This window comes from Rhipicephalus sanguineus, chromosome 3 (assembly GCF_013339695.2).
Source record: "Rhipicephalus sanguineus isolate Rsan-2018 chromosome 3, BIME_Rsan_1.4, whole genome shotgun sequence".
Lineage (NCBI taxonomy): Eukaryota > Metazoa > Arthropoda > Arachnida > Ixodida > Ixodidae > Rhipicephalus > Rhipicephalus sanguineus.
In genome coordinates, this window is record NC_051178.1 from 222,460,308 (window position 1) to 222,482,318 (window position 22,011).

The 22,011-nt window shown below is 46.3% G+C and overlaps 1 protein-coding gene across 1 annotated transcript in view; it reads right to left on the reverse strand.

The window, feature by feature from the left end:
• The window catches only part of LOC119388332 (golgin-45-like), a 185,662-nt gene that overhangs the window by 21,992 nt on the left and 141,659 nt on the right, over positions 1-22,011 (reverse strand). Inside the window, 2 exon segments of the mRNA XM_037656037.2 lie at positions 3,138-3,348; positions 19,096-19,224. Of these exon segments, the coding sequence (XP_037511965.2) occupies positions 3,138-3,348; positions 19,096-19,224 (340 nt within the window).

Below are 22,011 nucleotides of genomic sequence, written 5' to 3' on the forward strand. Positions count from 1 at the left end.
TCAGCGGCGCCGCGCACGACCTGAAGTCGTCCATGTTGTGCACCTTAAGCCGTTTTATACGCGCTAGCGAACCTTATGACTGCTTTTTCCTTTATCATTGTACTCTATTTGTGTATGCACTTTTTCCCCACTTCCATGTTCTGTTATGAGCATCGGGACAATGCTTTTTCAGAGGGGGGCAATGCCACGCACGCTTCTTTTTGACATTTTTATGTAACTAGTCCAATGCACGCGTGGCCGCCACCTTGCGCAAGCCGCGCCCTAATGTCTGGGAACCTTCCAGATTATATTAGAATCTTCTTATAGGCTTGAGCGCACAAACACGAACAGTTGAGATTATTCTCGAACTGACACGGCCACCAGCGATAAGGCTTGAATGATCGATGCCGCACCTAATAAAATGCCGGCGCACCTTGCCGCAGTTCAGTCTATCGACGGTCGACGCTCTGATCGCGACTGTCAGTGTACAGTGTGTATTGCTGTAGTTTTCCTTTCCGTTTCCCGGCCACAAGTTCAGCCAAATAAAAAGTTTCATCTTGGACACGCCGACTGCTGCCTTCATCGACGTCACGACCACGTGACAATATAGTTCCCATAAATGCTTGTACTCTGTGGCGGGGCTTGCCTAATTCATGTGGCCCATACCTACCAACTGCTTTTTTTTTTCAGTCGACGGATTACATCTTACGCCCGGCTATAACAGCTCCGCTGTTAAAAGGCTGACTTCATGTCTCAATAAATCGAGTTCGCGCATGTTTGTCTCACTTCCTTGTTCGTGTCCTGCCCCATGCACCGCGCAGTTTGACCCATGTGGGTATGCTATGCTAGAAGCTACATGGCACATACGTCGTTTTCCCACCTCCTTGCTATACTATACAATACTATACAAGACAATTCAATGCAATAGTATTGAAAGTTGGGCTAGTTGGCAAGGCAGCATATGTTTATACAGTGCGAAAACGTCGTTTTCGCGCTGTACCAAACATACTGCAATGCTACGCTTTAGCCCCTCCTTTCCCTCCTTCTCACATCACTCCTCATCACCCTCACTTCCCTTTCCCACCCCCTTAGTATACTATGCATGGCTATGCTATGCTAGGACCTGCTTGGAACCTGCTTCTCCTTCCCATCAATTGTTATGCTATACTGTGCATAGTTATGCTATGGTTTACCGTTTCACCTTCTCCTTTCCCTCCTGTTCACCCTATCATCAGTAATGCATCTTGAAATGGGCAGCGCAAACACAAGGACACAAGACAAAAGTAATACACACCACACAGCGTCGGCGCTGTGTGATGTGTATTACTTCTATCTTGTGTCCTTCTGTTCGCGCTGCCCTTTTCTAAATGCATAACCAATTCCGACTTTCCCAAATGTCAATTCTTCTGCTATATCAGTCCTAACCCTCACTTCCCTTTCCCATCCCTTTGCTATGCTATACTATACAAGGCTATGCCATGGTTTACCATCTCTTTCTTCTCACCTTCGCATCACTTCTCCTTAACCTCACTTCCCTTTCCCACCCTTTTGCTATACTATACTATGCATGGCTATGCTATGCTAGGAGCTGCTTGGCACATACCTGCTTTCTGTGCCAGATACCCACCCAGTTTTGTGCGGACGATCCCAGAGCTTTTTCCAGCTTAGACAGCTTCGTTGCTAAAAATATTTTGGCACTGCCCCCGTTTAAAAGCACATATGAAAAAGAGCAAATGAAGGTTCATTACGCTCAAACTTGTGAGTTGAAAAGTGAAATGAAGCGACATGAATATTAGGTGCCAATGAAAATCTTACAGCGCATAAAAAATATGAACGGACGAAGGGAGGCGACAGGGACTAGCGCTGACTGTAAGCAATAGAAGTAAGGACATGTTGCAGATAACTAGCCTTCTCAAGGCCGTCCACAATGACCTGCAAAACTGTTCTTACACCTGCGAAAGCACGACAACCTAACAGTGTTCAAGAGGCTGAGTTTAGCCATGCCTCACTTCACCACTTTGGAGTGGGCCGAACAAAAGGACAAAATGGTTTCTTGGCACGGGGCTCATACTCGCACCACACATTGTCGGCCGAAACAAAACCGGACATCACCGGCAATGAGTCGGATGATGAATTACCAACTCGCCCATACATCATGTTAATGGAGATTCAGTAGAGAAATGTTTCAAGTTGTGCATAGGTTTGCACAGGGCTGCCAAACCATGATTACTTCAATATAGCATTACCAATGGTGTTTCCAAAAGGCAGCAGTGCGAGTTCACGTGCAGTTCACGAGCAGTTAGCAGAGAGTTCACAAGCAGCCAAACTGCTCGACCAGCTCCCTGATGGTGAAGGTAAAAAACCACGAGGCACTGCGCCGACCAAAGTAAAAATTAAAACACACAGAAAAAGACGTTTCGGCTCCCACACGGGAGCCGTTTTCACAAGTGAAAAAAAAAAAAAGATCCCGATCAGACGGGCTTCCGTCAAACATTAAACATTGGCACGAAATATCCGATCGCTGTGAAGGACAACACGAAGAGATTGCACCAAAAGCATGATCAAGGACACAGACGATGAGATTCCGCCAACACAGACATGCAGTCACCCCCCTCTCCAGTCATGCCCTCATGATGGCACTGACTTTCCCACACTTCCTTGCAAATCGAAACTGATGAAAATGCGCACTGCCAGGTGGCGTATTTATGAAAAGGGTCTGTACTGTGATAGCTTGCTGTATCTTTAGAAGAATAAACAAAACAGAGCAATGTGGTTGTGGGCATTAAAAAATCATTAACACTATGTATTTCGAAAAAGAACAATTCTTTTAGAACCAATGCTGTTATTGTTTAAGGTAAAACAAAGCCAGGAGAAAACAATGGCTTTATTTCAGTTTAAGATGTACCAACCGGCCCAATGAGCCATTTTGTTACTGGAGTTATTGTTCACGAAGGTTGCGGTGTACGCAGTGCTTCTATTTCACATGCTTCATGTCAATTTATGCAGTTGTAATTATGCATCGTTATTTTATGCATCTGTGTATCTCGCAGGCCAAATATAGAACATGCAAGGCTTGAAGCATGATGAGCATGCGACCTACACAATGTGGCACATAGGAATGCAACAAGCTTTCATATAACAGAGTGAGTGAAACTTGCCTCGTAGGCGCAATCGGTACGCTGGGCAAAGCTTTCAGCTGGGGTGGAACAAACCACAGGTGATGGGCCAAGCCGCAGGTTTGCACTGCCGCCACGTGCTGCCATCTGATGACACAGGCTGCGTGCTGCCCGCTGTGCCTGCGCACTCAGCTGCAACACATCACACGGTGTTGGATCCCTGGGCACCTCTCCCTGCAACTTGGCCAACAGCCTGCGCATGTATTAAGGGCACTTCAGGAGAATGCATTTTACTATTTCTGTTAACTGCACCTTCTGGCCAAAATACCCTGCAGGACAAAATAAAACAAATCATTTTTTTCCACCTGCAGTTCCCCTATTTCACCCAAAATAAGAAAAAACGAAACGTTTAAAGGTTACCATCTGAGAAGATAAAATTATTTACAGCTACTGTCCATTAAAGTTATGCCAAGACAGCCGTTCTTTCCCAAGGTGCACTCTACTCCAATATTCCCTTCTAATTCTGACAGACTATCTGCAAATGTATCAAATTTACATAACATAATTCCAAGGCACCGATATTATATTTAAAGAAATAATATGAGGTAATATGTTGTATTGTGAAAGTTTCAATAATTAATTCTAATTACCATGTAGTTAAGTATCTAATTATTCTGTACGCAGGTATGTTCCACTTTTACCTAACAAAGCACTAAATCTTAGGTCCAAAATGCATGCGCTATTGGGTGATTCCACGTAAGATCGGACAATCGATGGCTGGTCGACCTCTCAAATTTATTTCAAATATTTATATATTATTGCCTCATGAGTGGAAAGAAGAGATCTGCAATTTGTTTTGCCGCCAAAAATTTTTTTGAAGCACAGGAAATCAATAATGACGAAGAGGTGAAGTGGAGCGCTCATCCGCTCTGCTGTTTTGGCCAACTTTCGTTATGAATTGCACAAAATATATTGAAGTTAGGTAGCTGAAATTTCTTTAACTAAATATATGCATGTTTTTGCTTCTGCTCAGGTATTTTTAGTTTTGATGTGTAGTGTAGAAGTTTTTATAAAAAACCTCAAAATTGGCCCAGGAACCGTTCTTTTCTTTACTTTGAAGGTCTTTATCTCGAAAAATCCTTGTAGCAGAGCGACAAAAATTGCACATTACGTTCTTCGCATGCTTATCTACCACACTGCCAAATCTTATATTTATATAACTATTCAGTAAAGAGATATGATCGGGCTAAATTAAAAAAAAACACCGGACAATGAAAACTTCTGACGGCAATTAAAAAAAAACCATTTTTTATATTTCTTAAACTTTGTCCACTTATTCTCCTCCATATCAGCTTTCATAATCATTGAAAACATGTTGCATAATGTCGTTGCACTAATAGTTACGACCCCTCCAATGAGACCCTTAGGCAAGGATTGGCAATTCCGACTTCTTGCCCAGCAAGTGTATAAAATGCAGGCAGGATTGAATTGCTTTTTATTAAAAGGCCAGCAGGTACCGAGAAAGGTGTCGCCAGCACTGAAGACGTTAATTTTGAAATTATGTCGTCCCTGCAGCAGCCATGAGCGCGGGGCTCCCGAGCAGGCGCGCGTTGTATAAGAGATGGCGCAGTGAGAGCTCGTTTTCGCGTCCTCAGACCGATTGAGTTCGAAACAGCAACACCTCTCGGGTGACTTGAACGCACGTGCACTGGAGTTTCGCTATTTTATCCGCCCTGTGTTCGTTGCGATCAGTGGAAAGCATGAACATGGCGCTCCAGTGGCAAAGCAAAATATGGAATGTCAAAGGAAAGAAAAGCAAAACCGGATGCGCTTGCCTATCTTAGATTTCAGCAGCAGACGGCCTGAACTAGCCGCGCGTTCAGAGCGCTGTTCACACTTCATTCGGCGCGGATAGTTCTTGTGCTTTGCAGCGGCCGTGGCTTTGCTCTTACTCTACTCCTCCTGTGCGTCTCATGGCGAGAAAGTATAGCTCGGAATGAGTGTATTGTGGAGACTACCTTTCAAAGCACAAGAAACTTAAAGGAGTACTGACACGAATTTTTAAAAATTTCAGATTGTTGCTCTAAATAAAAATACTGGTGTCGAGAAACCTAAAGCAACTATTGTGGTGCCTGGGAATGCATCGTACATATTTTAATTAGCGCCACCTTAAAAAGACACTTTCGGTTTAGATATCGAGGGGGCGGCTTCTCAGTGTCGTTTCATAGCAGTGAGACGTAACGGAAATACAGAAACTCGCGACGTACTAGCAGCAAATTCGTCATTTGCATGTGGTGCACGTAAACAACGATGAGTGAATTGTCGTGCTGTGACCCTGACAGTGATTTCTGCGATTTAGGCTGCATGCAGGACGCAGAACTCGCATACTCGGGGGAACTGTCTTAACTCGCCGATATAATGTCCATGCAGTGGAGCTGGCTTGCAGATGCTCAGCGACGAAAACTTCAAATTAAAATATTTTATACATGTTCTCCGACTCCAGTGTGTGGACAGCATTGACACTGCATACCAACGAAGCAAAAAATGACCCTTTTGCGATGTCTCAAAATCGTCTCAGTACTCCTTTAAATATTGCAAAGAAGCCAAAATTTCACAGAGTTAGCGACCTAGGCATATACGCTTTGAAGAAACGTTTAATGCCCGAAAGATCAGTGACTGCCAGTGAGACGGACTACTTGTGCTACGCGTGCTTTTGCTACCACTGCAATGAAATATCTTCACGGAACGCACAGTTTAACGATGACATTCTTATGCCCCCTGAAAAAGAAATCGACGTCATGGGCGTCAGCAGGATTTTTCTTGGGGGGTGCAAAACCGTGTTGCATAGCGGCTGGGGGAGGGGGGGGGCGCTGGTGTGGCTTGGGTGGGAGACAGTGCTAATGTGGCTTGAGGGGGGCAAGTGCCCCTTTTGCACCCCCCTGCCGACGCCCATGATCGACGTCATTAACCAGATCACTGCGACTACCGGTGTACGTGCGTTCAAGTCACCCGAGAGGTGTTGCTGTTTCGAACACAATCGGTCTGAGGACGCGAAAACGAGCTCTCACTGCGCCGTCTCTTACAACGCGCGCCTGCTCGGGAGCCCCGCGCTCGTGGCTGCTGCAGTGACGAAATAATTTCAAAATTAACGTCTTCAGTGCCGGCGACAACTTTTTCGGTACCTGCTGGGCTTTTAATAAAGAGCAATTCAATCCTGCCTGCATTTTATACACTTGCTGGGCAAGAAGTCGGAATTGCCAATCCTTGCCTAAGGGTCTCATTGGAGGGGTTGTAATTATTAGTGCAACGACATTATGCAACACGTTTTCAATGATTATGAAAGCTGATGTGGAGGAGAATAAGTGGACAAAGTTTAAGGAATATAAACAATGGGTTTTTTTTTAATTGTCGTCAGAAGTTTTCATTGTCTGGTATTTTCTTTAACTTAGCCCGTCATATCTCTTCACTGAAAAGTTATATAAGATCCGGCAGTGTGGTAGAGAAGCATGCGAAGAACGTAATGCGCAATTTTTGTCGATCTGCTACAAGGATTTTTCGAGATAAAGACCTTCAAAGTAAAGAAAATAACATTTCCTGGGCCAATTTTGAGGTTTTTTTATAAAAACATCTATACTAAACATCAAAGCTAAAAATACCTGAGCAGAAGCAAAAACATGCATATATTTAGTTAAAGAAATTTCAGCTACCTAACTTTAATATATTTTGTGCAATTCATAACGAAAGTTGGCCAAAACAGCAGAGCGGATGAGCGCTCCACTCCACCTCTTCGTCATTATTGATTTCCTGTGCTTCGAAAAAATTTTTGGCGGCAAAACAAATTGCGGATCTCTTCTTTCCACTCATCAGGCAAAAATATATAAAATTTTGAAATAAATTTGAGAGGTCGACCAGCCATCGATTGTTCGATCTTACGTGGAATCACCCTATTTGTTTTTGGTTATATTTATTTTGAGCAAAGGAAAAGAATACTTTTCAGGTCGGTCCTCGAATGTAACATGTCGACCGAACCGTCAGAGATTGTGGTGCCCTCACCAAAGTGATCGTGTTCAGTCATACGCAGCACACTGGGGTTGAATGCACTGTATACAGCCCGGAAAAACCTTTTGATAGTGGTGAAAATGAAAAAGTTGATGGTCACATCAGCAGCAATGAGCACGCTTTTGTCACTTAAAGAGGGGGTTATATTTTTAATTTGACTCTGAAAGTGATGAAAATGAAAATGACCCCTAGCATCACCCAACAGTGATGTCAGTCCACCAATCAGTGGAGGTATAAAACTTGCACAGGTACACTTTGCTTGAAAAGAAAAATGTATGTCTTGAAATTGTATTTTATTTACTTTTGGCAGCTTTTCATTGTGTCAGAGAGTAATTTTTTGCTTTTCTAGCGAGCGGTGCAAGGCAGTGCTGCCTTCGAGTTCATCTGCGTTTACTCAAGAGGGCCTTGCGCTTATCGTATTCGTTACCTCAGTAAGGAAGCCTTTATTGCGATGTGGCCCGCTATGAACAAGTCTCCCGTGCGAGAACCGAAACGTCTTTTTATGAATATGCTTTACTTCAATCAGTGCTGTGTCTTTCTTCATCCGCCTTATGTCACTTTGAATGCTTCCTTGCTGAGGAGCTCTCGGTGAAGCCTTTCTTAATGCTTCCTCAGCACTTTCTCGGCGTATAGAATGTGTCATCTACATCCATGCGTATGCCACTCCTGACCCTGAACGAACGCTTTACCTCCCTGCTGGCCCATGTGATGTTTGCTGTCCCACATGATGGGACTCTTGCCCACCTGCGGTGGGGAAACACGAGCCATGCGAGAACGGTGCCAGCGACAGTGAATTATACGCAGTCAAAAGAAAAAAAAACGTCTTGGGTCAACAGCAGCGCGGCTGTCTTCACATAATTTTTAACCATGTCTGTGACTTTTTGTTCCTAGAAGTGTACTGGGGTTCACCAGCACTGAAGTCACATTCCAACACGGTCTACCTAATGTAGTTCCATTTCACAGAGATTTTGCCTTCAGTTTCCACTTCACCAAGGCATCCGTGTTGGCTGTCATGTTGTATATGCAACAAAAAACACATAAACATAAGTGAAATACAGCGGTGACCTTTTCAGTGGTGGTCCAGCCATTTTAAAATTTGGAGCTATTTCTGGAGCAGGAAGAAACCTATTTTGAAGCAGAAGGAATTGTGTTTCAGAACAGGTTTGGAACGAATTGTGTTCTGTAGCAGGTTTGCAGCAGACAAAATGGAGCTTGGGATCACTTCGTGCAGCATAGACTAACTTGATGGTGCATATTCTTAATAGTGTGCCAACATGAAATGCCGCTGTAATGTAAACGAGGAGAGAAGATCAACAGTCAGAGAGCACCTATCAATCAGGCTCTTTACACTAAAGCATGTCATATGCTTAGCTTCACCACACGATACAAGATGCGCATTGCAGTGGAGCATTAGTGATAAGCGTGACAGATACGGTTTCTGCAAGTGACAGGTGTCAAAACGTCATTCCAAACAGAAAGAGACCTAACCAGATAACTAGTAGAGAATTTTCTGTGAGCAATTGATCGTGTCCACTGCACATTCTATCATCACACTAAATTGTTATAGTATATGTGTGATGCTCCGTCACACTAAAAAAGCGACGGTCCCTTTTGGTAATGCTAAACAGAGCACAGGCAAAAGGCTATGCGCATGAGACACTAATTCAATTACACTGACATTCTCTGTCAATTGCATATGGTGGACAAAAACTCACCTACCACATCACAATGGACGAACAATGGTCACATGCACGTGGTGCTGTTGGTGGTGGCGGTACGTGAAGAGAAGTGCAGAGCACGTTTTGGATCATTAGCCCTTTGAGAGATAATGAGACGAATGTGTCCCACTTTTTCTCCTTCAGTAAAAGCTCCTTCCGCCACTGCGCGTCGCCATCAGAGCTATGCTTTTCTGCTGCCGCGTGCTAGAAACAATCAGGAAACCAAGAAAAAAATATTTCGCATGTTTGCGATACGTGGTATCGGTGATACGCTGAGTTGAAATTTGTATTGTTCCGTTGAATTTTTCCATTGCCCACAAGCTAGCTAACCATATTGGAAAACCCAGTGGCACTGTCCCAGTGCCATACATGATTATTAGACCAGTGTGGCGCTGGGCACTGGGACGCTGCACAAGGCACGCTGGATGGTGGCGCGCTGCACATAGAGCAGGGCCGTAACAAGGGGGGGGGGGGGAGGTTGAGGGGCTTCTGACACCCTCCGAAATTTTTTCATGCTTTAACTTTTCGGGTGACACTAAAATACTTGCGCGCCTTCACAGCGACCACCAGTTGCCAAAGTTAGCCATTCTACACACAAACACCCCCTGAAAAAATTGCTGGGTACAACCCTGACACTCGGACACCCGTTATGTGTCGAAATCAGGCTTTTAAATTGTTTTTAAAAACTGTGGTCTTGCCCAAATCGTAATTAGGGCTCAAACATGAGCACTGCGACAAAAAAAAACCTCGAAAAATAAAAACACGAGTGAGCGGGAGTCGAAGCCACCACCTCGATGTACCGTACCTACCGAGTCTGCCACGTTACCGCAACACCACACCTGGAAGACGAGAATCCGTCTTTTTAACACGAAAGTGTTTTATGCCGGGCTCCACCAAGACTTTCATGACGTATTTCCGTCACGGAAGTACGTCAGCAAAATGAATGCCATCAGATGGCAAAGAAAAAAAACCAAGAAAAATCTGGCAGATCCCACGCGCTGTGGGAATCGATGTAATGCAAAGCAGCCAGCAAAGAGCTGCATACATCGCCTTGTTTGTCTTTGAGCCAAATGAAATCATTCATGCCATGGCATCTAGTCCACCATATATCGCATGTTTGCGATCGCATCTAGTAACACCATGCCAATTAAAGGCATATTCTGGTATATACAATGCATGACCTGTCGTTTATGTTCATCACGCACTCGTGTCATGCCATACCAATTTTACTATATATCCAGTTAACAAAATGGCAGGAAGCGCATTATGACTGTGGCATGTAAATCATACCGTACACGACATGCTAACATGATTCGCACGTTAAGACCTCTAATTCAAGTTCGTCATACAGTCACATCGCGCAATACCAATTTTGGTGTATATCAAACGAGCAAAATGGCCGCGCGTGCACGTGAGTATAGCATGTAAATTATGCCATACATGACATGCATATCATGGTTTTTCATGTTACCACCTGTAACTAATGTTCATCATACAGTCACATCGCGCAATACCAGTTTTGGTCTATATCAAGCTAGCGAAACAGCCGCGAATGCACCATGAGCGTGGCATGTAAATCATGACATACATGGCATGCATGTCATGGTTTTCATGTTACCACCTGTTATTCATGTTCTTTACAGTCACATCGCGCAATACCAATTTTGGTGCATATCGATCTAGCGAAACGGCCACGAGTGCACCATGAGCATGGCATGTAAATCATGTCGTACATGTCATGCATGTCATGATTTTCATGTTACCACTTTTCATTTACGTTTGTCACACAGTCGCGTCGCGCAATACCAATTTTGATGTATACCAAGCTAGCGAAACGGCCGCGAATGCACCATGAGCGCGGCATCTAAATCATGACATACATGACATCATGTCATGGTTTTCATGTTACCACCTGTTATTCATGTTCATCATACAGTCGCGTCACGCAATACCAATTTTGGTATATATCAAGCTAGGAAAACGGCCGCGAATGTATCATGAGTGTGCCTTGTAAATCATGTCGTACATGACCTGCATGTCATGAGTTCCATGTTACCACCTCTCATTTACTTTCGTCATGCAGTCGCATCGCGCAATAGCAATTTTGGTGTATACCAAGCAAGTGAAACGGCCACGAGTGCGTCATGAGCATGGCATGTAAATCACGTCGTGCATGTCATGATTTTCATGTAACCACGTCTCATTTACGTGCGTCATACAGTCGCTTCGCGCAATACCAATTTTGGTGTACATCAAGCTAGCGAAGAAGCCGCGAATGCATCATGAGCGTGGCATGTAAACCATGACATACATGACATGCATGTCATGGTTTTCATCTTACCAACTGTTATTCATGTTCTTCATAGTCACATTGCGCAATACCAAATTTGGTGTACACCAATCTACTGAAACGGCTGCTAGTGCACCATGAGCGTGGCATGTAAATCAAATCGTAAATGACTTACTTGCATGTCATGATTTTCATGTTACCACCTTTCACTTACGTACGTCATACGGTCGTGTCGCGCAATACTAATTTTGGTGTATATCATGCAAGCGAAATGGCCGCGAATGCACCATGAGCGTGGCATGTAAAGCATGACATACATGATATAGATGTCATGGTTTTCATGCTATCACCTGTTATTCATGTTCTTCATACAGTCACATTGCCCAATACCAATTTTGGTGTATATAAATCTAGCGAAACGACAGCGAGTGCGCCATGAGCGTGGCATGTAAATCATGTAGTACATGACATGCATATCATGATTTTCATGTTACCGCGTGTCACTTATGTTCGTCATACAGAAATGTCTCGTCATACCAGTTTTCGTATTGGCCTCGAGGCCCACCACTGGAAACGCCGGCGCCACCGTCGGCGTGACGTGCTTGGCAGGATCACGTGGTCTCAGCGGCCGCGTCGGCTGCTTGTGGAGCGCTGCCGCGTGCTTTGAAAACAAGTTTCAAGTACCCCATGCGCTGCGGTCTGTTCAAACACGGAAGTTTTCTCACATTTTCTGCTCAACTGAAACCATTTTAATGGAGTGGCTGCCTCCGAAGGCGACGAACATGGGGCACTACCGCTCGGTGCCGCAGTGCCGGGCTTACGCAACGGAGCCCAGTGTCAGCATGCACCGCTACCTGCGGGACAAGAAACTGCGTGAAGCATGGGTTGTAAAGCTAAGAACCGGCAAGTAGCCATCGGCTACGAGACTTGTGTGCAAGAAGCACATCCGCGACGAAGACTTTCGTTACTGCGTCGGGCCTGCGATGTTCAGTGAGAAGACAGCGCGCGCTGAGACGATGGCTCACGCGCGCTTCCCGCCGGCAAATGATGCTTATCTGCCACAGGATGGAAAAGGCGCTACCTTTTACCACGTGCGATAGCATCTCAGAACCCTCCCGTGCGACCTCTTGATCTCCGGCCCCGTGCTCAGCATCCACAAAATCGCCTGCAGATGCGCAAGTCATTGTTTAGATACGTTGAATTAAAAAACTCACAGGGTCCCTTATGCATTCGCCGAAGATGACTAGAAGGTGAAAGCAGTGATGCTACCGAGGACTTCTGATTTGGAGCAATTTTTGGAGCAGCAAAATTTCCGTTTTGGAGCACTTTGGAGCAGCAAAATTTTCATCTTGGAGCACTTTGGAGCAGATAATTTTGCATCTGGGAGCACTCTGGAGCAGCGAATTTTACATCCTGGAGTGCACTACAGAAGCATAATGCAATAACATTCAAGCACCGGAATATTACTATGGGAGGCTCTTATGAAGGCTAGAAATATTTCGATTCATTGCAAATCTCATGGAAAAAATCATCTCAGGAGAACTCCATACTTCACTCGCTAATGAAAAAATAAGGGCTCATGCAGTTGAATGTTCTGAATTAACCTCTTCGGCGATTATTTTCGACACTAGCAAATAAACAGAATACCAGATCAATAAAATTGCACTTTATGAAATAACGCTCTAAATACATCTATGTGGTTATCAGCAGACATTGCAGACAAACGCCGTGATGTACAGCAGTGCCTCAATGCCAAAGAGCCACACTGTCCCTAATGCATTCCCGTAAGGAAACTCCAAGGCGAAAGCCAGGTTCTTTTTATTCTCGATCGACGGGTTGATCCTCTTTCTCCTTCTCTGCAAGCTATCTGCACCTCACCTGGTTTTGCGCTAGCTCCGTGATCGGCGCACCGATTACGGAAGCAGTGTAAAGCGACGATGTCGTGATGGCGTCATCACGTGACATCACGATATATGACGCTATGATGACGTCACAAGTTTTGACGATCTATGACGTGATGATGACGCCATCACATGATTATTTTTTGCATCAATCGATTGACGCCGCCGACGGTCAATTTTTGTGTTTGATAAGGCATCTGATGCTTTCGCATTAATATTGCGTATTGAACGTTAACAACCTGGCCTTACATACCAAACTGTCCTCCACCATGTCACCTCCTTGCCATGCGCGAAACAGCTTCGCTTATCATCCACTTCACAGAGTGAAATGGCTCCTCAACTTTTTTTAAATGTTTATTGTGATAACAATTATATGGACGCTCTCCGCGGATTTTTGCCGTCGCCATTGACGTAATTTTCTGTATAAAGTCCAAATTAATAACATCACCACGCGCATTCTAGCCGCGGGTAAAAGCTCGCGAGCGCTGGCGACGAACGCGGCTGAAGCAGAGATTAAGCCAGCCGGCCGTCTGTCTCCGTCGCACGGACAGCGCATGAGATAACATCTTCCCGCGTGCGGGCCTGCCGTCGATTGCTCATCAGAGAGGAAACGCCCCGCCCGCCTTTCGTAAGGAGCATGAAAGGACGCCAGGGGAGCGGGGGGTGGGGGGGGGAGGGGACCGCATCGTTCGAAGGGCGCAGTCGCTTGCGCGCGCGCCATCTCGAGGCATCAGGAGACGGCTCGTAAACTTGCTGTGCTCTCAACGCTTACTTCGTGTTTAGAGAACTCAGAGCAAGAAAACGCTTCGGTTCCTGGAGCGGCCATATTCCCTTAAACCAGTGTTTTGTTGAGTTACGCGAGATCGAATCCAAAAGAGTTAGCTACTAGCCTTACTTCGTTTAACAATACAATTTGTTGGTATCGCATTCATTGCTTCGCCCTTAAGCGAAACTGAGTTTTTTTACCCGTCAGCTATTGACCACCGAAAGCGAGGGGCGGACGTATAACATGGGGTAGCCGCTTCACTGTGGGCCGTCAGCGACGGGCCCGCTACTGACAGCTGCGTATTTGCGGCTGCTCCGACCAGGATATATGCTTTTATTAATGAGATGACATTTTTTAAAAAGCAAGCAAAAAATTCGAATTGGAACCCTAGCACGTGAGCTCGAAAGGGCAGGGCCTTTTAGGGGGTATTTACCGCCGAGTGATTAAATTCGGACGTGCTGGTATAAGCAATTACGAAAAAGCTCTTCCGAATGAAGATCCATGGATAAAGTATATCTGAGGAAAAGTGTGAACGCGTTTCCACCGTTCGCGTGCTCTTCCATAGACGCGAAGCAAGGAAAATTCGATATTGTTCCATATATATATACTGCTAGCGATCGCAGATTTCATTCCGCGATGTCCGGAAACAGAAGTGACAGACATTTTAGCAGCACAGATGTAGTTATTACTGAACATTGCTTTCCTTACGTGCCGTGCGACGCTTGAAACGAGCTATCAGCAGCATTTCTAGAACAGACGACGTCCGCCGATGAATCGCCGTCGCACTTTCTCGCTACCGAGAGGCCTAGAAGTCACGAGCCTCTGCGGAGAGCGCGTTTTGCTGTCGAGCCGACTTGCAGAACAGAAGCTGCGTCGGCACCGTGCATGGCATCGTGGCTTATTGGGGACGCACGCGCGAGCGCTATTTATTCAGAGGAATAATTCTTGGTTCATGGTTGCGACATTGGCAGCCCCAAGATCAAGCTGCACATGTTCTCACGCGCCGGCCGTGCGATTGCCGGTGATAGACGCCCCCAAACCCGATACTTTGGCGCAGTTTGGCGCAATTTTCGTCGATATTATCAGGATGGCGCAGTAAATACAATTTGGCGCACTTTGGCGCAGTTGGCGCAGGAGTGGAATCACTGTGAAAGCCATCTTCTTCTTGTCAGTTGATGTATTGATTCTCCCGCGCCCCCCTCCAAAAGCGTTCTGTACCTAACGCGGTTTTGCACGGCCTCCGTGACCGATCACGGAGGCAATGCAAAGCGACCATGGCGTTGAATATGTGATCATGTGACGTCACGTTATGTGACGTCATAATGACGCTACATATTTTGGCGATCTCTGACGTCATATGATATCGCGACCACCGATCATGGAGGCAATGCAAAGGGACCATGTCGTGTGAGTACGTCATCATGTGACATCACGTTATGTCACGTCATGGTGATGTCATAATGAAGTTACAAATTTAGGAGGTCTGTGACGTCATGATGACGTCATATGTTGACCTCATCACGGGACGATTATTTTTTGCGTCACTCGTCTTGACGCCGCGACGGTCAATCTTCCCGTTTGAAAAGGCATCGATCTGGCTTTCGTCTTCATAAGCTACGCGACGTTTGCTGGTGGACGTACATAGCGAGAGAGTCAAATGCTGTGGCTGTGTGCTGCATTTATGTTGGCAATAACATTTTTTTGTCAGCCAAGCTTTCGTTCCCCTGACGCAAACACTATAGTCCCAAATTTGTTTGTGTCACTCTCCAACTGACGTTGGGCCTCTCCAACCCCATGTATTTTCTTGGAGCCTCATTTATTTACATGGGAAAGATGCCACCCTGTTAGCGTCAAACAGGACACTGCTGCCAAAATTGCTGGGGTACTCGTCAAATATTTACTATCTTGTTCTGCGGCTGCTGGTTGCTGCAATAACTTCTATTTTATTCACCGCTATTTCAAGTTCGCGTGGGTCCTAGTTCACAGCCGACGTTTGCAGAACAAGTCCGGCGAACGTTACTGTATTTTCTGTGTTTTCCTTGACGTTGCATGCTACTACCATGCTCGATCTCGTACACTGCGTCTCCTTCCACCCGCAATCTCGAAGTGGTGAAGCTTTGGTCGATGAATATGTTGATGACAGAGAGCGGCAAGTTCATTGGAATGCGAAGGGAACGATAATTAAGGAGCATTAAAAAAAGGCGTCGCATTTGCTCACGTTTTGTGTGAGAACGATACGAAACGAATGCACTGAATAAAGAAACAGAAGCAGCGGCATTTGCCCGCTGAGAAGGCCGATCAGTACGCAGTGGGAGACAAATTGTCAAATGACATTGACACGTACACGAATTTAGACCGAAAAAAAAAAAAACTGAATCGTCGGGACGGCACATCACAAAGTTGCCATGCGCACCGAAGCCGTTTATATATTTGTAACGAAATTGTTTTTGAACTGCTCTGATAGCGTCCGCGCAACAGTAGTTGTTTGTGTACTCACAAATTCTCATATTCTGAGGCCTAAAGTTCACAGCTCGGTGCCAAAACGTGCTCGCAGCAAAAGCGAAACAATCAGTACGAGCATACATGCAGACGCTCATACATGCAGAGGCACCGTCAGTCGTCGCGAACCCGTGCGATCGCTGGCTTGAGGCTTCTTTCTGTTATGCTCCGTTTGGTTATACAGGCAGTCTACTCTAACGAGATATTTCACGTATTTTGCACTCAGCGACTGACTACCTTTCACGCAAGAAGCCGGTTCAGGGGACTCCAACGCGGTGACCGCGTGAAGCGGGTGTTCGGGTTTCTGCAGAGATACAGCGACTGTTGACTATCTTGTGCTTTCTGCTCGTGGAAAATTATTCCTTTGACAGGAAAGAACATATTTCTTTTCGAAAGTACCTGCAGAAATGTCCCGGAGGGCTTCCGCGAGGTGATTTTGTAGAGCGCCGACAGCAAAACCTACGGGGCGCGTGCCGGCGGCATCCTGCCTAGCACGCAATCGAGGCGCGTCCGATAGAGGGCGACTCCGTAACTCCTCGCCGCCAATATATCCCTTCATTTAAACGGCCGCGAGCGCCCCGAGACCATGTCATGTAAATCATGCTGCACATGACATGCGCGTCATGATTTGCATGTTAGGACATGTCATTATGTTCGTCATGAACTCTTGTCATGCCGCACCAATTTTGGTATATATTGTCACGTGGTCGTGACGTCGACGAAGACAGCAGTCAGCACGTCCGAGACGAAACTGTTTATTTGGCCGAACTTGTGGCCGGGAAACTGAAGGTCAAAGTACAGCAATACACTGATAGCGTCGAAGAGAGCGTCGACCGTCGATCAACTGACAAGCGGTCAAGCGCGTCGGCTTTTATACAAGCGCTATAGAACTTTCCAGCAATATCGCTGGTGGCGGCGTTATCTCTCGACAAAGCTGGAACATTCGCGTGCGGCGCGCAATCTTAACAAAACGATCTACTAAAATCGAGAAGCTTCTCGAACACTGCTTCGCGGCCAGCGTCGAGCGTTGATAACCGTCCTTGCTGGTCATACTCGAACACATCAAAATAAAAGAAGAAGCGGGCGTGGCAATATGAAATTAACGGAACGGCCGCAAGAGCCCAAAGGCCGTGGAATGTAAATCATACTGTTCATGACATTTGTGTCATGATTTTCATGATGTGACCTGTCATTTATGTTCGCAATAAGGCCATGTTATGACACACCAATTTCGGTATACATCCAATTAACGAAACGGCCAGGAGAGCACAAAGTCGTAGTACGAAAAAATTTCGGGAGGGGGGAGGGGCTGAAGCCCGGTCAGCCACCCCCTGGCTACGCCACTGGTGGCATGTAAATCCTGCCCTACAGGACATGCATGTCATGATTTTAAGTGCGAATGCACTTTATAAGCGACCCTGAATCCGCCGTCCCATAGCAACGGCGCGAGGAGCGGAGAGGAGCGTCTGTAGCAACGGCGCAGCGACGTCACGCCCCACGTGACTGCGCGCGCTCCGCCCTCCGCTCCGTGACTGCGCGCGCCCCACGCATTGCCTGTGGTGATGAAGGCCGGCGGCGAGACGCCGAACGAAAGCGTGCGAAGCGAGCCGAGCACCCCGAAGCCGATCTGGCGCGGGGACGCGCAATGCGTGAGCGAGCGCGGGCCCTCGAATTCGATCGGCCGGACGCGCGCTTCAAGCGAGACTTCCTGGACCGCAGCTTCGGATATAGCTGCACGGTGTGCGATCGACTGTGGTTCGACAACAACCTGAGCCCCATCTCGGGCGTGCGCAACGCCGCCAACAAGTTGAACGCGTTGCGGGTTCTTTGGAACGAGTTCAGAAGACAGATCATCATCATCAGTAAAAGTGCTTTGCACTTAAAAACGGCCAGACCTCCGTGGGTCGGCTCGCACGTGCTCTCTCGCTGCCGTCTCCTTCGCTCGGCTCTGCAGTTTAGTCGCGCGCGCCCCCTCATAGCATAACCCCGTGCTTCGCACTTCCTCATACTCCCCTTCGGGGAAATGCTGGTTTTTTATGTTACCACTTGTGATTTATGTTCTTCATACAGTCAGTTCATGCAATACCAAATTGGTACATGTCAAGGTAGCGAAACGGCCGCAAGTGCACCATGAGCGGGGATTGTATGTCATGGCCCACATGACGTGCATGTCGTGATTTTCATGTTACCACCTGTCATTTATGTTCGCCATACAGAAATGGCTCATTGTGCCAATTTTGGTATATATCCATCTAATTAAACGGCCGCGAGCGCCCTGAGACCAAGTCATGTAAATCATGCTGTACATGACATGCGTGTCATGATTTGCACGATAGGACCTGTCACTTACGTTTGTCATACACGCCATACCAATTTTGGTATATATCAAATTAAAGAAATGGTCACAAAAGCACCAACACGATGGCATGTAAATCATGCCATTCTTGACATTCGTGTCAAGAATTTCATGTTATGACCTGTTTTATGTTCATCATACAGTCATGATGTGCCATACCACTTTTGGTATACATCCCATTAACGAAACAGCCAGGAGAGCACAAAGTCGTAGGCGGCTGGATGGATCGAAAGATAGGCAGATTGTATACCCCCTTTAAAAAACAATCATGCTTGTAGTGAGCTTTTCATTTTTCAAAATATGCTGTAAAACAAAGATCTTGGTTATGTATAAGGGCCTCTTATACTGTTTTTCGTCTTTTTCAATGCCATGGATGCAGTGCACTGTAATAATGCAAAAAGCAATGCTCACCGACAAGTGGCCGTCAGGTTGGCCTCAAGTTGCTCGTGCTCACTGGCCATCCACTGCAATGCCTCCTGAAAGTCATCGCACTGGCGCATCAGCCGGGCCTTGCAGTTGGCCAGCTCGTCCACCAGCAGGCTGCATGCAACAGTCACCCTCTTACAGGACAAGGAAAGGTTGCCTTCATACTTAAAGTGGAACAGCTGTTTGCCTTGCTGTACATTCTTTTATAATTATATGATTCCACGGAGTACAGTAATGCCGTGAGCAATATCATCAGGGGCGGCGTTGCAGTAATTTATTGGGGGGGGGGGGGGGGGGAAGGGGGAAGGTTAGGGAATGTGATTCCTTTTAGGTATGTTCATGTGTGATTTGTATATGCATGTGCAAATATATATTGGGGTGTGCGAATAGTGAAATTTCATCTCGGATGTAATTTGAACCAAATAGTGCTGAATAGCGGCCAAAAATATTGAATATCGAATAGTATATCTACACGAAATGTGTACCGCCAGTTATGGCAAGACAAAGGAAAAATCAGGATGATACGGTATGCTGACAACTCCAGTATGCACTTGTTTGGGAGTGGCTTTTGTTTCAGCTTTTATGGGCGCACAAGCATGATGATAGAAGAGCCGCCATTACAGTCAGCAGCACCACTCCTAGCCTCCTAACGGCTAACAGAGGGGGCTACAGTAGCTAGTTTTCTTTCGATGTGGTCGCACAATACGGCTCTTCTGACAATACTGTGCTTCATCGCCATGGGTGCTCCGGGCCCAAAAATCTTCAGGCACCTGTTCACAGCACCGTTTTAACTGCGTGCCGGGACGATGAGAGTTTCTGAACTAGTGGTGCGGTGCGGCAGTGGCGACTGCCCAGCGTGAACAAATTTTACATGCAAAGCCGAGGGTTTTGCAGGCCAAAGGCAGGTCGTTTTACAGTGCTTGCGGCATATGTGACCGAACCACGCAAGAAGTTCGTGCCTTTGTTTCGGGAGCGAATTTGTGAAGGACTTGACAGTTTTCTCATATGTTTTTCTATGTGCAGAAATGACATAATCTCCTTTAAGATCAACATGCGCTCGCTTTTCAACCAGGAAGTCAGTGAAAGTTTAACGAAAGGCGACGTTAGCATTATTTTTAGCCACCCCACCCTAACCAAGCTGCACCATTGGCCTTTGTCGTGTTTTAGATATTCGTCCTGCCGGATTATTCGGTTAGGAACTATTCGATTCGAATTCTAAACTCGAATATTCGCACACCCCTAATATATATATACATACACACAATTTCAAGATTTTGGGCCCTTTTAACCCCCAAACCGCACCTCTGGCTATGCTACCAAATACAGTGCTTGGTACAAATTACAATCATAAAGCTAAAGCTCTAGCATTCCCGAGATGTAACACAATGCTTCAGCAACATACACAGTAATTTCAGCCCTCGTAACATGTTTCAGTACAGTGCCAGCCAGAGCAGGCTATCTGAAACCTTTGCTAAACATACTAAGCCCACTCAAGTAACCAAGGAAATGGGTTTCTCAAAACTTGTCCTCGTTATACCTAGAAGCCTCTCAGAGAATATATTTCGCAAAACAATATCTATGGCAAAATCTGAAGCAAGTAAAATTGTAGAATGCCAATGCCACATTTCAGCACCATGAGCCAAGCGATGTCACGGTGCAATAAGCCCCATGTCATGGGTAGCAGGCACGTAGCCAGGATTTTTTTTCGGGGGGGGGGGGGGGCCCAAGGCCTAATTGTTCGAAAGAAAGTATTTCCATGGCAAAAATAAAACAAAAGTTGCCTGGGAATATAGAAGGCCGGACGACTTTCGGGGGGGGGGGCGCCCCCCCCCCCCTTGCCTACGTGCCTGATGGGTAGTTAAGCGTAAAATCAGAAACTCAAATTATGAGCTGAAAGATCTTTTCACCAACCACAATTTGCAGCTACACAGAGCAGCCGTTGTGGCACATAACGTATGACCACTCGTCACAGCCTGCGACCATTTCCTTAGGTGAACAGAAATGTGCAGCTCGATGCATGGAACGCCTTACAACAAATGTGTAATCTTGTTGCTAATGGCACAGTCCTTCAGTAGCTATTACTGATCACATTCCACTCTGTGAAGGTGGATGACCAGCAAGGCTGTGTAGCATAGAGCACTGCACGGGCCGATTTTTCCGGCCCGGGCCCGGCCCGAAAACGCCATGCTCCGGCCCGCCCGAGCCCGGCCCGGTGTTCCTAAATGTGGCCCGTACCCGGCCCGGGCCCGAAAGGTTTGGGCCCGGCCCGGCCCGGCCCGTTTCAGCTAGTTATGCCTTGAGCATAAAGGAGCCACTGTCCAGCCTTCGGTTATTGTGAAGATACCTGCCGCACACAAGATATTTTCTAGATTGTTTTAGGAACTTCTTTCAGTGTCACAACTTTCACCGGTACTGTGTATACTTTCGGTGAATTACGCGCGTAACACTCTTGCGAAATGATTGCAGGGCAATATAAAATATAATTGGAGTCATAGCTGGCTCTTTCATGTACGCACGCAGTGCTAACCACGCAATCTCATTTTTGCATTTCAAAGAACAACTGCAAAATATAATACCTGCATAAAGTGGAGAAAAAAGCATGGCAGACATTTTTAAGTTGAGTCTACATCAACTGCATACGAGCTAGGGCTTTTGAGTAAAAGTAGCAAGTCTCCTGCAAACCTCACCTATCGCACAATGCAATGGGGAAAAAAACGTGCTCTATCTGCTTTTGGGAGGAATACGCCAGGCTGGACAGCGTTACATAAATTAAAGCTGTCGTGTTGACTCCTCGGCAGGCAACTGCACCCAACCTACACTACGTTTTCGTCCCTTCTTCCCCGAGTCACCGCCACCATCACCGCCACTCGGGGAAACGAGTGTCTCATGGTCTGGCGCATC